Raw genomic sequence first — 15,030 nt, 5'->3', positions numbered from 1 at the left:
AGCATCTTACTAAAAACTAGTGACGTTATTAACAACTCCAGTGTTAATACAATGTCCTAACGTGTTAGCATTAAACTGATGTAGAACTGCCTTAGAGTTGATTTTACTGTTGCCTGAATTCTAAGCATTTTGCCAAACAAATATTGAATTTTTTTTAAATTAGGGGGGAAGGGGATTTTCAAACCCATCCCTCAGGATTGTAATGCCTTTAATGTTACCCTTTATTTTAGCAATGGTCTATAATAGTTACAAGGGATGTAAATAATTTGTTCTTAGTGTTTGAACTAGCCCCTGAACTAGCCCCTGTCATTCGAAACATCTATAACCAGTCTCTTAAGGAGGGATACATCCCATCACTTCTAAAATCTTCCATCGTCACCCCAATCCCAAAGGTAAACCCACCAAGAGAAATAAAGAGCGATCTCCGCCCGATATTGCTCACGCATACTCTGGCAAAAGTCATGGAGGGATTCACATGCAATAAACTACTGCCACAGTTACATGAAAAAATCGACCCGCGACAGTTTGCGCGTAGAGACCACTCGACAACAGATGCTCTTCTATTCATGTTACAAGCCATTTACGAGGCAGTAGATTGTACTGATCTAGGAGCTCGGGTCTTCTTCGCTGACTTCTCGAAAGGCTTTGATCTAATTGACCACAACATCTTAATGACTGAGTTGCGAAAACTATAGGTTGATCCAGCGCTCATCAGTTGGATCGCGGCGTTCCTAACCGACAGACAGCAAGCTGTAAGAATAGGTACAACACTATCAGATTGGAAATTCCTGAAGGGAGATGTGCCGCAGGGAACTACATTAGGAGTAATACTTTTCACAATAATGACAAACAATCTTTTAGTTGATTGGCACCTGAGAGTCAAGTTTGTGGATGACACGTCTGCCATAGAAATACTAACCAGGAACTCTATCAGTCTGCTCAATACGATCGTTTCTAACATTCACGAACTCTCCATGGACCATAACATGAGACTTAACCCTACTAAATGTAAAGAGATGTTAATTAACTTTATGTCGTATCCTAATTTTACTCTCAGACCATTAGTTATTGGTAATAACACTATAGAACGCGTATCGACTTACAAGATTCTAGGAGTATTCATCGATAGCGACCTTAGGTGGAATAGTCATGTTAACTACATATATAAAAAAGCTTGCAAGAACCTCTACTCTCTACGTATTCTACGTCGAGCCGGCGTTGACCAAGGTAGCATGTTAAAGGTCTATACAAGCGCTGTTAGATCTGTTATAGAGTACGCCGTACCAGTATGGCAATCCATTCCAGGTTATCTGTCTGACAAAATTGAATCTATACAGAAAAGGGCGCTTAAAGGCCCATTTCCATCCGAGATCCTTTGAAGTCGTTTGTTTTTGTTTTGGAATCGCGCTATTGTTAAATGGCGAACTCTGATAGTCATTCACAAACACTATTAAAAAGAAAAAAAAAGATTTGGTGAAGAACACAGTAAACAAATTTGCAGCTAAATATTTGAGACTGAGAAATCATAAATCGAGTCTGTGTATAAAACTTGTACAAAGCTTGCTTGATGTTGAAGGAAATTGTTCGGCTTCAACACTAAATAGAATATAAAAAAAAAATAACCAATATTGGCCAAAACTGATTTACTTTACGCATTTCAATTATAGAATAATCACTTCTCCAAATGAGATCGCTTACATACATATCTCAGGATCTCAAGTAAAAATCAGTCAAATAATTATTCTCACCTCGAAAAAATCTCCCCGGAGTCTCTAGTTCCATCGTAGGAACAATGCAATAAAATTTCTGCAAAAGCAGTGTCTGTAATGTTACCGAAACCCGTGGTTGTTTTCCTTGCCCTCCATAAATCATACACAGACTCTCGAAGTCGAATAACCTTTGCCGAGCCGGGCAGACTCTGCCTTCCTCTAGACCGCCTCTTCGGTGGCATCAACTTTTCAAATGACGTTTTTCACCGTCATACATGTAAGAATTAAACACTATTTACCGATATGGATACTACGATAGTTTGTTGTTCGCACATGATTCAAGATGGAACTTTGAAAGCCCTAATAAGTAAGATGGAAGAAGATATCAAAGCGATTCCGCAACTACGAGGAAAATAGCATATTTTTCATATATGAAAAATTATCCGGGCGCGCAAGGCATCTCGGTTGGAAATGGGCCTTTAAGATAATTTTCCCATGTGCCGATAGTTACTCAAAAGCCCTCGAGTTAGCACGGGTGGAGACCCTTGCGTATAGAAGAGGTAAGATATGTAAAGAGTATAGGTGCAAAATGAAGGACTTAAACCACCCTCTACATCCTCCTCTACCAACACGCTTAGACGATACCTGTCCCTATAACCTCAGGCACAAATCAGACCAGTTGTATCTTTACAGAAACGTTACTACCTGTAGAACGAAGTGCACCGAAGACTTTTTTAACTTTTAAGTATTTTTAACAAATGTGATGTATGTTCCGTGTGGTGTTTATAACTTGTACTTAATTTATACAGAAATGTACATAGTCGTTCCTATTAAGTTTTCATTGTATCATAACTCGTTTATTCAGTAAGTTACTGCAAGAGAGTTTAATAAACTATTATTATTATGCAGTATACACGTTTGGATGCTAGTGAGCTAAGCAAGATAGGGCGAAAATTCGTAACCTATCTGCATGACAGGACTGTTAACTATAATAATATCTAATACTACTTAAATATTAATGATCAATATAAAACGATAAAAGTGTCAATTGGCCCAATACTAAGATTTTTTTTTTTTTTTTTTTTTTTAATGTTCATGATTTACTGTTCGGTTCTTAAAATATCCTTAACTTAAAATGTCCATAAAATCCTATGCATAAACACCAAATCATAATGTCATTAAAATTCTTACGCTGTAACCAGTTTAAATGTTCTTGCAATGTTCAGAGTGCTACTTAATACAGCTTTCTGCATTCTCAGCAATATTTCTTTGTATCTTGTACCAAAGAAGCCCTTCATTTTAGTTTCCATGGCTGTAGACCATCCTCCAAGTACATCTATAATGACGTTTACTTGTGAGATCTTGTATCCTGGGTGTTGTTTTGTCAGCTCAAGTCTTATTATTATTATTATTATTATTATTATTATTATTATTATTGAAAACATTATCAGGGTTCTCAACTGACTTGAAATACTCTGAACAGAACATGTTGTAGGAGTGTGGGCCACGTGAACCCGTTGGGATCTTAATTGGCTTTGGAGCTGATTCTACTCCAGAACTTATCTTTTCCTTTTGTCTAGCATTTCCAATCCATTTCTATATAAATATATCAAATTAAAATAAAGTATTTCAAAATGCCCTAAGCTACAATAGCAACCTTTCCTTTTTTGCTCTATTTTCCTTGCTGGCCCTATAGAGGCCCTGAGCCAGATAAATTCCTAGCTAGATAGATAGATAGATAGATAGATAGATAGATAGATAGCTTTATTAGGAAGTAAAATCATTGCAGCCCCCGGGCCGGCTGAAATACGACTTACTTTACAATGCGAATAAATTATCTGTTACTCTAAGATAACTACAATTCACTTTACAAAAAACCTTTAAAAAAATTTTTTTTCACTGTTTTTTTCTGTCGATTTCTTTCTTTCTCACTTTCAAGGAAACGCCGGTGATTCTTTTGATCACAATAACAAGGCTCGATTTTTAACAAGGGACAAAGACGAGCACGAGGACCAGTGCGCTAAGAAATTCGGAGCTTGGTGGTATCCCATAGTTCACTGCGGTAATTCCAACCTTAACGGCGATTTCCAACTTAAGGATGGTTTAAGATGGTCACAGTGGAGTCACCATACGCCTGAAATGGAATATTCAGTCACCAAAGCTGACATGAAGATCAAGCCGGATTGTACAGAATAATTTTTTTTGTTGAAGGTGTCATGTGTATTTAAATATGTCCGTAAATAAAATTTGACAATTAAAGTTATCTGCAATATGCAAGCTCTTTTGAAGAGTATAGTTTATTAATTGGGTTAGTATATACTAAAACAGTGGATACCATTGAGAACGCACTCTCATAGGCTATTGAAACTCTGAATAGGTGGTTTGCACGTTACGTCATTCCCGCCATGTTGGTGGACGTAAATAATAGATATCTCGTTAGCTTCTTTTGTTCGTCCACCAGTATTTGTTCCTTTTGCCATTGTTACCTGTGTCTCTAGAGACCGGTTGCAAACCACCTAGTAGTAATAGTAGAATCTTTATTTATACGCGATAAGAATGAAAGCTAAAAAGCTTGTGGAGTCGTGTACTTAACAAAATAGTAGCTAGCCAACTTATGATTAAGTTACATTTCAAACTTAATAAGAAACTATAATACAATAAAACATTCAATTTCCTCTCAACTTCAAAATATTTGTAATCAGTTAATCTATTTCTGGCCGTCGAACCTGATAAACTAGTAAAAGTAAAGCTTGTGAAGTGATTGTTTCGCCTGAGTAGCCTCCTGAGATTCTTAAGGGCGAAACTACCTACATTTTTGACATGATGGTTAACATAGTTCCATAGCACCGAGCCTCTGTGTGCTAAAGAGTCCTTTAACAATCTAGTGTTCAATGTAAGTGTGATTACTGCTTCTTGGTCTCTTAGTGAATAGCTACATTCCCGCCTTATTAATATGCTATTAATTAGAGACTGAGGCAGTGAGACTTTACTTGCTCTATAAAAAAGGTTAACTATTTGAGATTTGTATTCTAAATTGATCGTATCCCATCCTGAAACGTCGAGAGCTACATTAGATTCCGTATCTTTGGATAAGTTGTAGACAAAGATACGGAATCTATATCTCAAAGTTTGGATAAGTTGTAGACAACTTATCTCAAAGTTTGGATAAGTTGTAGACAACTTATCTCAAAGTTTGGATAAGTTGTAGACAACTTATCTCAAAGTTTGGATAAGTTGTAGTCAAAGATACGGAATCTGTATCTCAGTTTTGCTATTCATCTCTGATAAACTCGCCCGGGCTTTGAGGCTCAATAAATATCCACCTCTGCCACCGAGACTGAGGTGAATAGCTGTAAAGTAGGAAAATATTTGGACCAACGGACGCAGCAAGAACCGTGGGTAATGACCGTCCGTGATGACCGTGATGACCGTAAATCCGAAGACAAGAGAGAATTGAATATTCTGCAAGTGAAAATACTAATCTGCAGGTTGATAAACATTGATGGACGCAAAATGAGTGGTCACTTCTACTTTCTTTCTCTCACTGTAAGTTAGGAATAAACAGATGTTAAATCAGTGCCTTTGAGATAGTGTTGTTACTTATCTTCAATTACCCTTTATAATTACCATAGTAGATCAGGATGGTACTTCAAGTGTCTAAGAAAAACCCTTCAGAATTAATAATTAAGGTATTTTTTATTCCATTTTTTACACCTGTTTTCCTGATGTTGTTATATGGAGGCGTCAGTGGCGTTTAATAACAAAAAAATTCGTGCGTCCTGTCTCTTACAACATCCGCGTGGTTGACCTCACACAACGCCTTCTGAACGCCCATACGTTTCTTATCTTGAGTTCCCAATAAGGTCAAAACTAACCAAAACTAACCGAAAAGTAACTAACTCTAAAATTCTGTCATTTGTTCCCTACCATTATTGTCGTCTTTTCAAAAGGAAACCAAATAAATATTAATTTTTATTCGATATTCCAGTCGTAAGGACGGTGCCTGGTGATAGGGATATATTTTTCCCGGTCATTGATTGTGCATAATTAATTAGGACCGAGTGGAATCCAATTGAATCTGTGATCATACAAATGATTAATTTAAAAAAAATCGGACGACAACGAAGTGGAAGTCCGATTGTCAATCGCGAGTGTGGTTACAGACCGAAATGGACGACTCGAAGTTCTGTTACCAATTAATCATAATCATTACTATTTCCCAGAAAACCAACTGATGACGTTAAATTTTTGAAAAAAGGTGAGGACAATAAAATTTCCCCATCAGTCCCATTTGAATTTGCTTTGATATAAAAGAACTTAAAAGTACATTTCAAAATATTTCAACTAACTAGGAAATAAGATCCTCATCAAAGATGGTCTCAATGGGGTAGCAACCTTTTTTAAGATTAACAGTAAAAATTTTGGCCAATGTATGGCTAACAGCTAAGACGCAATCTCTCTGAAAGAGCTCCTGTGAATTTTGGTTAAAAAAATAGATTTGTTTCACACTTTGCCCATGAATCTGTCTGAGTGTAAACTGGAGTAATCGGAACCACCTGTTTTTTTCGAAATATTGCAAAACACTTTCTTTCGAGCCAAAATCCCTTCAGTCGCTCAAAGGCCCATTTGTAACAGCGCCGATCGTCAAAAATCGCACAAGTTCTTCTTTTGCAACAGTTTTTTTTCATACCGTAAGTTATTTTTTCATTTTGACACCTACCTTACCATTCGCGGCATTACCGTAAATATGAAACTTTCAATTCTAATCTCGGCTCAAAAGTCCACCTTCTTCCTCGCGAAATTTTTACACAGACTAACTAATTAAATGAGTTAGATGACTATGGATATGTAGAAATTTGTTGTAATTTCGGCAAACTTCTAGCATAGCCGGTAGACCTATCTCATTGCTGAAAATGATGTGTAGCAAATGAATACAGGGAGTCCGCTGGAAAACTAAAGATTTTTTAATGTAAATAGAAAGGTCATCTCTTTATTGCTTTTTACTTATTCAGTTCATTGAAGAAGACGTGAAAATGAAATTTCAAACGGAGGGTTGTGTCAAAGGCAGAGACAATGGAAATTGAAAATTACTTTACGATCAAAGGTGAGGGAACTAGAAAGCCTCACGAGTAAGCTAAGGCCTCTTAAAGACAGACCACCATTACATATAGTTGAATGTGATCGCCTTGGGGTATATCGTATTGACCCTAATACATAGGATAATACATACGTAGGTTAATACATAGGTTAATTGACCACTCCTCATAGGGGTTTTTCAGGGCCAACACCCACCCATCCCACCCTAGGGGAGGACAGCCACCACACAGTAGTCTCGTGCAGGGGAATTTAACGTCTCCTATCTCCAACCCTGCAGGTGACGGGGGCCTACGGTTTATTCGTCCTTATCCGAGAAGACTAGAATATCTGTCCATTTCTTGTTATAGAAAGGTAGCAAATTCTCCTCGGTTATTTTAAGACCATGAGTATTGGTCCGGCCTGGGCTCGAACCCTCGACCTCCCGCACAACACAATCCGGCGCACTAACCAATTGAACTGTATTCTGCGGTGTCAATGCTGTTTACAATTGTGACCCTCAGGCATGGGAAATCGTGCATTACAGTGAAAGCACGGGCTCGATAAAATGGCACGTTAAACAACGTAACGGGCACTGAGCTTCAGAGCAGCGCGCCAAATGGCATGACTAATTAAATTCTTTATTTCTCTACTTGGCACGATAAAAACAAAGGCGCGTCTCATGCCACGTTTTTCGAGTGAAATGGCGCACAGTTTAAGTGAGCACAGAGGCACGCCAGCGATTGAAATAGTACACAGTTTAAGCGAGCAACATAACGCTGAACTGTTTCAAAGAGCACACTCACTGTGTGCGCATATATATGAAACATTTTGCTAAAATATTGTCGCCATGTTGATACACGTTTATATGGACGAGGACGAAAAAAAATTAAAATTGACAATCGAAAATCAAACTCAGTTACAAGTCAGCGCAGTCTTGCATATCATCTCAAGAAGAATAGGCGTTTAACTTCGAATACGTTGTTCTCTTCATTCACATTTTCATCGCTGCAGAAGTCAAGAGGCCATCATCTTCTTCATCATCCTACGCCAAGCCCAGATTTAAAAGTCTCTTTAGCCGATTCCAAATATTGTCCTTTGAAGATAATGTCAAGATATTCCCGACTTTGAAAGTCCTCGTTTATGGTTAAATATAGATAGAACCTTTAGAGCCCTGTTGGTCATGACATTGACTTTATTATGGAGAGCGCCGATATTTTTCTAGAGAGCGTGGCGTTACGTAGTTACTAAAAATAGAGTGAAGAAGTTTCTAGAACGCTGAGTCATGCTGACTAAGCGAGAACTTTTAATAGACCTTTCTAGAACTGTTAGTCAGCGTATTTTAGTTATCACGTAATAGAGTGTAATGTTACTAAAAATAGCAGTAATACACATCTCTAGAACATTCTAGAACTTTTGTGAAAGGTATATAAAGAGTCGCGATCAGTGAAAAGTTAGGCATTTTTAGTGAGTTAGAGTTCCTGTTGTGAAGAGCCCAGAAGAGCGAGAGCCGGATAGAGTTGTTGGAATTATTTACTGGAATTGTAAGTCGTGTGGAAGGCTACATTTGAGAAAGTATTGTGGATGTCGACAAGTTTTAAGAGTTTTTCAAGAGAACTGTGAGTTGTGCGGTAGTACACTGAGATTGAAGTTGTGATATTTATAGAGGGCTCTAAGTTACAATGATAGTTATTCTATTGGTATGAATATCGCTCCGCAGCTAAGTGGAGAGGATATTTATTGTACTAGTTCTTGATATTGCTCCGTAGTTATTACGCAGTCAATAAAGTAGTTGAGATAGTACGAGTGTATCTTTCTGGCGGTTTGGAAAATACCGTAACAACTCCTTCACATAATGACCAGAATCAAGCGAGGTGTAAAATTGATGGCAGATTATTTCGTAAAAGCTCAGTGAGAGCCAAATTAATGTGCCATACTTTAATAACTTATAGCTTAGCATGAAAGGTTAACAAGTATTTGATTCAAACTTGAATTATCATGAGCATAAAATGTTCGGCCAGCTCTAAATTCTAAATATTCAAGTCCTACGGACACGTTTTTAATCGAACTACCAACACAGCTTATTCTCCTATTTTAGAGTGAAACAGGGTGAACTCGCAAAAATGACTGGTGGTGAACTGGCAATGGGGCGAATTCACTTATTACCCCGTGAAGCACCCCGCTTCTCAGTACCAATCGTGTGATCATTGCGGAAGACGAGTTTTTCCACCCACGCACGAGCACATATGATCATGGCGTGTGTAGCCCTTGTGCGCTGTGGCAATAGCAGGCACCGCATCCTTAATCAAGAGAATATTATGTTACTCAATAAAACAAAATAATTTGGATATATCAACAAAGTTGAAATAGTAAATTTATCATCCACGGGTTTATATCGAATTAATTTGATGGCCTGCTCCCAGTTGGCTTGTTAGCTCAATTTTCACTATTGCTCAAATAGTGCTTTACTGCGAAGGATCGTTCTCATATACATTTCAACTTGGTTGATATATCCAAATTATTTCGTTACTCCCACCGACGCAGCCCCAAACAGTTTCTTTCGAAACTATCAGCCTTTATTCAATAAAACAAAGACAAAACCATTCGATAAACGGCCTGATTTCTTGGAATTCAAAGACTATCAAGGCAGAAATCAAATCCCGTACGAAACCCTATTCTCAAAAACCATTAAACGTAATTATAACCATACCTTACCCAATGTATAAAAGGTAATCTATAATGGTAAATGTAGTTGAGTAAAATTTTGAAATCACGTGCATGATTTCACACTAAGAGTGCGCAACACAAAGTTAAATTACCGCATTTTGAAACCGCTAAATTTAATCGCTCAAATACAGGATTTTTTCAATAAATAGTATCATATTTATTCAGTACTGAGCTGGTTTTTAAAAAGTAGTAGCCTGCGAGCAAACACTTATTATTAGTGCTACCATCGACATGACCGTTTCTACTCCCGCGAGAGGAATTGTGGACTTAAGCAACATGAGCCCGCGATAGGGCTGTAAGGAATCTAGCAAAGAGGGCCTGCGAGGAGGGCCTGTTATTGCTTTTCGATTTGAGTCCATAAAAAGGTATCGGTATGTTGGCGACTTGATCGTTACTCGTTCAAGGTCACAAGCTCATACCTAAATTGAGATTAGTGCTTGCACATAATTATTTTGAAGCAAAACCATTAGTGTTGTCTCTGTTATCGTTGTTCTTATTATATTTGTTTGTGAACACTTCAGTTTAGGTCAAAGACAATAATAAGTAGTTCTACTGTTCCTTTGACCTACAGCTAATATGAAGGGTAAAGAAGTGATCTCTGTCCACTGAGGAAGCGATCATACCCGTCTACCCTTACTGCATGTCGCCGGAGAACTTTGTAGTGAAGGGAAACCACAGGTGATTTTGCGTTAGTATGTTAATGACTTGTCAAACAAATGTCGATGCTTTATGAAGGTACTAAAATATGTAGACTATTACCGAAAGGCATACTGTATTTCGTGTGGATGATATTTATACATTGGATATATTTTCTCTTCTTTTTTTTTTCATTATTTGTAGAGCACGGGGCTCGTAACGCGAGCAACGCCGAAAGAAATAACCGTGGTAATTAGGGAAATGTTCACAGGTGGACGGACGGACTACATTGTGGGCACCAAAATAAAACAAGACTGAAATTGTAAACTGGTACTTTTATACGTCCGATCTTCATAGAGATTAACATTTTAGAGGTCAATTGAAATGCAAATGATCCAAAGAACACTTCAGTCCCCGAAAATTACTTTACGATCTCGATATGCAGACGGCCTGGTAAGATTACAAAAACCTTGAGTTCACTGCACATGGATTCCCAAAGTGATGCGACTTACGGCTTAAAAATGTAAGTAGGTCTTTCGCTTTTAGCTGACAGTAGATTTACCCCACCGTTAAATAGAGCCTTTCAGTCTTTTGTCGAAAAATTTTCCTTGCCTTTTTCGTTTCTTGTTTTTTAACGATAGTTTCCGGGTTGCTAACGATTTTTTAGTAAATTTGAATATTGACTTTGCAATTCGATCCGCAAGCGTTTTTGCCACGTGCAAAAATTATGTATTTCTTTGTATTCTTTTAATTTCAATTTTGTATTCTAACAAACCTGCTTCGATACACATCGTTCAATTCAGTCATATATATTTTTTCTGATGAAATTAATTATTTACTTTTCCCTAGTGAAAAAAAAGCGATCCCCCGCTTTGCTAAACCCACATAAATACAAAATTTTGCAGAATTATCAGTTCTTGATGAAACTTTAAAGTTGTTCCTTTTAAGTTTGCCGTAAAACTGACAAATCAAACAGGAAAGGGGTACGTTTTACTTCCTTGAATCGAGGGTTCTTTCTTTCAAGCATGAATTTCTTGCCTGCTCAACCTTAGGAGCAGCTGGCGTTCTTTAGTCAGTTTCAATTTTGGCCCCGACATGTTCCACTTCCTTTCTTCTGATCAATAGTCCTTTTCACAGTTGTGGGCTTGGTGGCCAAGCCTTTAAACAGGAGTGAGGCTTAGGGTGACCTTGTTATGATAGAGATGTTGCTGCTTTTCAAATACAAATTACTCATGCTAACTAGATACAGGTCTCTATCACAACAGGGTCACCCTTAGCCTCACTCCTGTTTAAAGGCTTGGCCACCAAGCCCATAACTGTAAAAAGGACTATTTTGAGGTTCTCGCCCCTCTTTTTTTTTAACTAAGCTGGTGTTTTTTCCTTTCGATAATCTTTCTTTTCAATTGAAAGTTGGATTAAGAGTTGCCTTAAACTTTCTTTAGATTCCATCAACACTTTGTCGATGACAGCGATTATCCAAAGTCCTAACCAATTAACTAAACCCTTGGAAAAAAAAGAAACATTTGAAATCAATCAGTCTGTTTATTTGGACAAGATGAGTTTTAAGTTCAAATCAGAGTATCATTATCATCATCATCACAACGGTAAGGATGACTAAAAGAGTTTGGTTAAATCTATGAAGAAGATGAACTCATATACATCGTAGCATTGTAAATCCTTTAAAGACTTCTGCTAACTATAGCGGATGAACTTACCTTCTTGTTTTCCTCTATATTTAACCTATGAAGAGGCAAAGATAAAAGAAAATTCGCTTTAGATTAAAGAGCGGTGGGAAAAACTGACTTACCAGGCTACGTAAAACTCGCCTTTCAAAACTGCTAAATTCAAGTTTTGGATGTTTTATGAAAATGTGCAAAACTTCGGTCATTTCTTTTCATTTTAGTGATGAAAAATTGTATTCATTTCTTATGTTTGCATTCCTGATTAAAAACAAAACAGTTAGGTATCTTAGAAGAAAAGGGTTTATTTCTTACAATAGTTGCAGTAAAGGGGAACGTGAAAGGCGTGGGCTGTTTTCATTCCTTCCTTTAGGCCTTCCGCAGGACGTTTCTGAGAAAAAGATCCTTGAACTCCTAAGTTAGAAGCTATTTGAAATTTAAAACTTGAGCTCGCCTTACGAAACTAGGTGCTTAACTATGAACTAAAAAATGTTCTTCCATAATCGGAGTGTATAAATTCAGTTGGCTGCAACAGTTCTGACATCATAACTCAGCAGGCTCACTTTTTATAGAAGTTAAAGTTTAAGGGGAATTCAACATTCGCACAATGTCTCGTATTCTCCCTTGTTCTCTCCGAATCTTTTTGGTCATCGCGTGTGTATCCAGGAGTCAGACTTTGGCTCGTCCCGTCCCATCGTTTAATTCTTAGTGCCAGGTTATTCCTTTTCCATGCTCAGAATTTCTTTTTTTCTTCGAACTCCAATAACTGAAGGTTAATGGGTACGGAGTAAATTTTCGTCTTGTAATCAGCTGACTAGATTTTTGTGCAACCATAGTAATAAGGATTTTATTGAGTATGAACTTCGCTTGTCTTTTTTTGTTGTTGCTGTTGTTTTTTTTTTTTTCCTTCTTTTGTATTTCGTCTTCTGTTAACTATTGTCATCATTATTTTTCGAATTATTGCGTTTTTGTTTCTTTAAGTCTTACTTCTGGTCTTTTCTCACACTTGACTTTGACTTGGTCTTTGTTTTGCTTTTTTTCTTTTAACTTATCACATACTTCTTCTATTCAACAGCTAATTGTGCTGAGTTGTACAAGGCTGGCAATACATTCAGCGGTGTCTATTCGATTGATCCTGATGGTTTAGGTGCCTTTGATGTGTACTGTAATCAGAGCACAGCTGGAGGAGGATGGACGGTAATCCAGAGGAGACTGGACGGCTCTGTTGATTCTAATCGTAGCTGGTGCGACTACAAGCATGGCTTTGGTAACATGACTGGTGAGTATTGGTTGGGAGTGGACAAGATAAACCACCTCACTTGGAGAACAAAGAACAAAGTCCGAGTAGATCTGGAAATTGGATTCAAGCAGAAAGTTCATCATCCCTACGCTGAGTACGACTTGTTCGTAGTTGACTCGGAATTGAAAAGTTACTCCTTGACTATTGGAGAAATGTCAACAGGCAAGTTATATGTTGCGTCATAATCCCTATGATTAATATAAATGAAGTAACGAACCAATTCATCGGCTTGATGTTTTACATCGAAAGTTACCCTTACAAAAGTTTTATCCGTTGTGCAAACGCCATAAAAGTAAGGCAATATTTTAAGTATATTTGTTAGGGCATAATTATTATGATTTATGGAATCAATGTCTATAGCAACAAATTAACGAATTAGATAGACTTCTAGGGGGGGGGGGGGGAGATCAATTGGTTGCAAGCGATGTGACAGTCGAATTGATGATTTAGATGAAGCTGATGCGATGTAGTTAAGTTCTATTTAGTAGAAGCAGGCACTAGATAAGGTACATTTGTGAGCCAAAGCTTTAACTGCTCATACGTAGCGGACTGGAAAGTAAAGCCTTTAATCAATGCGCAATTCGCAACCTGCCTTTAGATGAACAACCAATATCTTGATTGGATGTCCACTTACCAGAGGTCTTCCTTAAGCGCTTCTATGCCTTATTAAGAATTTTTTTTTTATGGAAAAGGCGCCATTAAATTATTATTATCATATTATCATGAAACAATTACCTTGATCATATTAGTTTTTCTTTCTCTCTCTCAAAAGGAGATACCAAAAACTCTTTTGATAGCAATCGTCACGCTGAATGTTCAACAATAGATAAAGACGACACAAATTGTACTAAAACATTTTGAGCTTGGTGGTTTCCTGAAAATTCAAGTACCTGTGGTAACTCAAACCTCAACGGTAATTACCACGATGACCAAATGAATGGTATAAGATGGGATAGATGGGGTGAAGTCCCTAAAGCATCCATCCCTAAAACTGTCCAGGAAAATGATTGATTTAAAATGAATGGGATCGTATTGAAAAGTTTACAATAAAATATACTTGCAATGTACTAGTTGATTCTTGTGTAACTCGTTGGGTGCGCGAAGATTGTCGAATAAAAGTGTGCAATGTATGAAAGTTTTGAAAAGGAAATTCTCCTTCGATATAACTTGGTAGTTCGTTCCACTTACAGGGTTTACAAACGCAATATCCTATAAAGCTCAAGATAGAAAAATAAAATTAAAGAAAATAAACACATATGGAATGCAGGGACAGGCGGTAGATAGTGGAGCTGTTACTCACACAAACAAACATGTTTTCCTCGCACCAGAGTGACACGATATATATGTTAGTCAATTTCAAGAGGTCAGTGAAATAGTCTAGTCATCCCATTTTTGCATCGATTAACTGGGTGAGGACTAACCTGCATAATAGAGAAGCAGCTTACATCTAACAACGCTATGCTTTGCAAAAAAGCAGAATCACGGAACTTGCGCGGGACCAAAACTTCGTATTAACCGAGCGCAAGGGCCGCACTGGGGATTATTGGCCCAAGGTGGAGGCAGTACTGACCAAGCGCAGCGAGTTCCCTTCAGGAACAACCGACGAAAGCATATGGCAGTTAAAACTCTCATCAGTTAAAGGCCCATTTCCATCCGAGGTGCCTTGCGCGCCCGAATCATTTTTCATATATGAAAAATACGTTATTTCCTCGTAGTTGCGGAATCGCATTGATATCTTCTTCCATCTTACTGATTAGGGCTTTCAAAGTTCCATCTTGAATCATGTGCGAACAACAAACTATCGTAGTATCCATATTAGTAAATAGTTTTTAATTCTTACATGTATGATGGTGAAAAACGTCATTTGAAAAGTTGATGCCACCGAAGAAGCAGTCTAGAGGAAGGC

General features: G+C 37.6%; 1 protein-coding gene across 1 annotated transcript; it reads left to right on the top strand.

Moving 5' to 3' along the window:
- The first annotated feature begins 10,359 nt into the window (after positions 1-10,359).
- Positions 10,360-13,711, top strand: LOC111320137 (fibrinogen-like protein 1). The gene is made up of 3 exons (XM_088733599.1): positions 10,360-10,668; positions 11,588-11,749; positions 12,900-13,711. Exons 2-3 carry the CDS (start codon positions 11,608-11,610, stop codon positions 13,307-13,309), a joined length of 552 nt encoding a protein of 183 aa, XP_088589725.1. The 5' UTR covers positions 10,360-10,668; positions 11,588-11,607; the 3' UTR covers positions 13,310-13,711.
- The last annotated feature ends 1,319 nt before the right edge of the window (positions 13,712-15,030 follow it).

The sequence above is a fragment of the Stylophora pistillata genome, chromosome 1 (assembly GCF_964205215.1).
Source record: "Stylophora pistillata chromosome 1, jaStyPist1.2, whole genome shotgun sequence".
Taxonomy (NCBI): Eukaryota; Metazoa; Cnidaria; class Anthozoa; order Scleractinia; family Pocilloporidae; genus Stylophora; species Stylophora pistillata.
The sequence above is the reverse complement of the archived record's forward strand: the minus strand, read 5'-3'. Positions and strand labels throughout refer to the sequence as shown.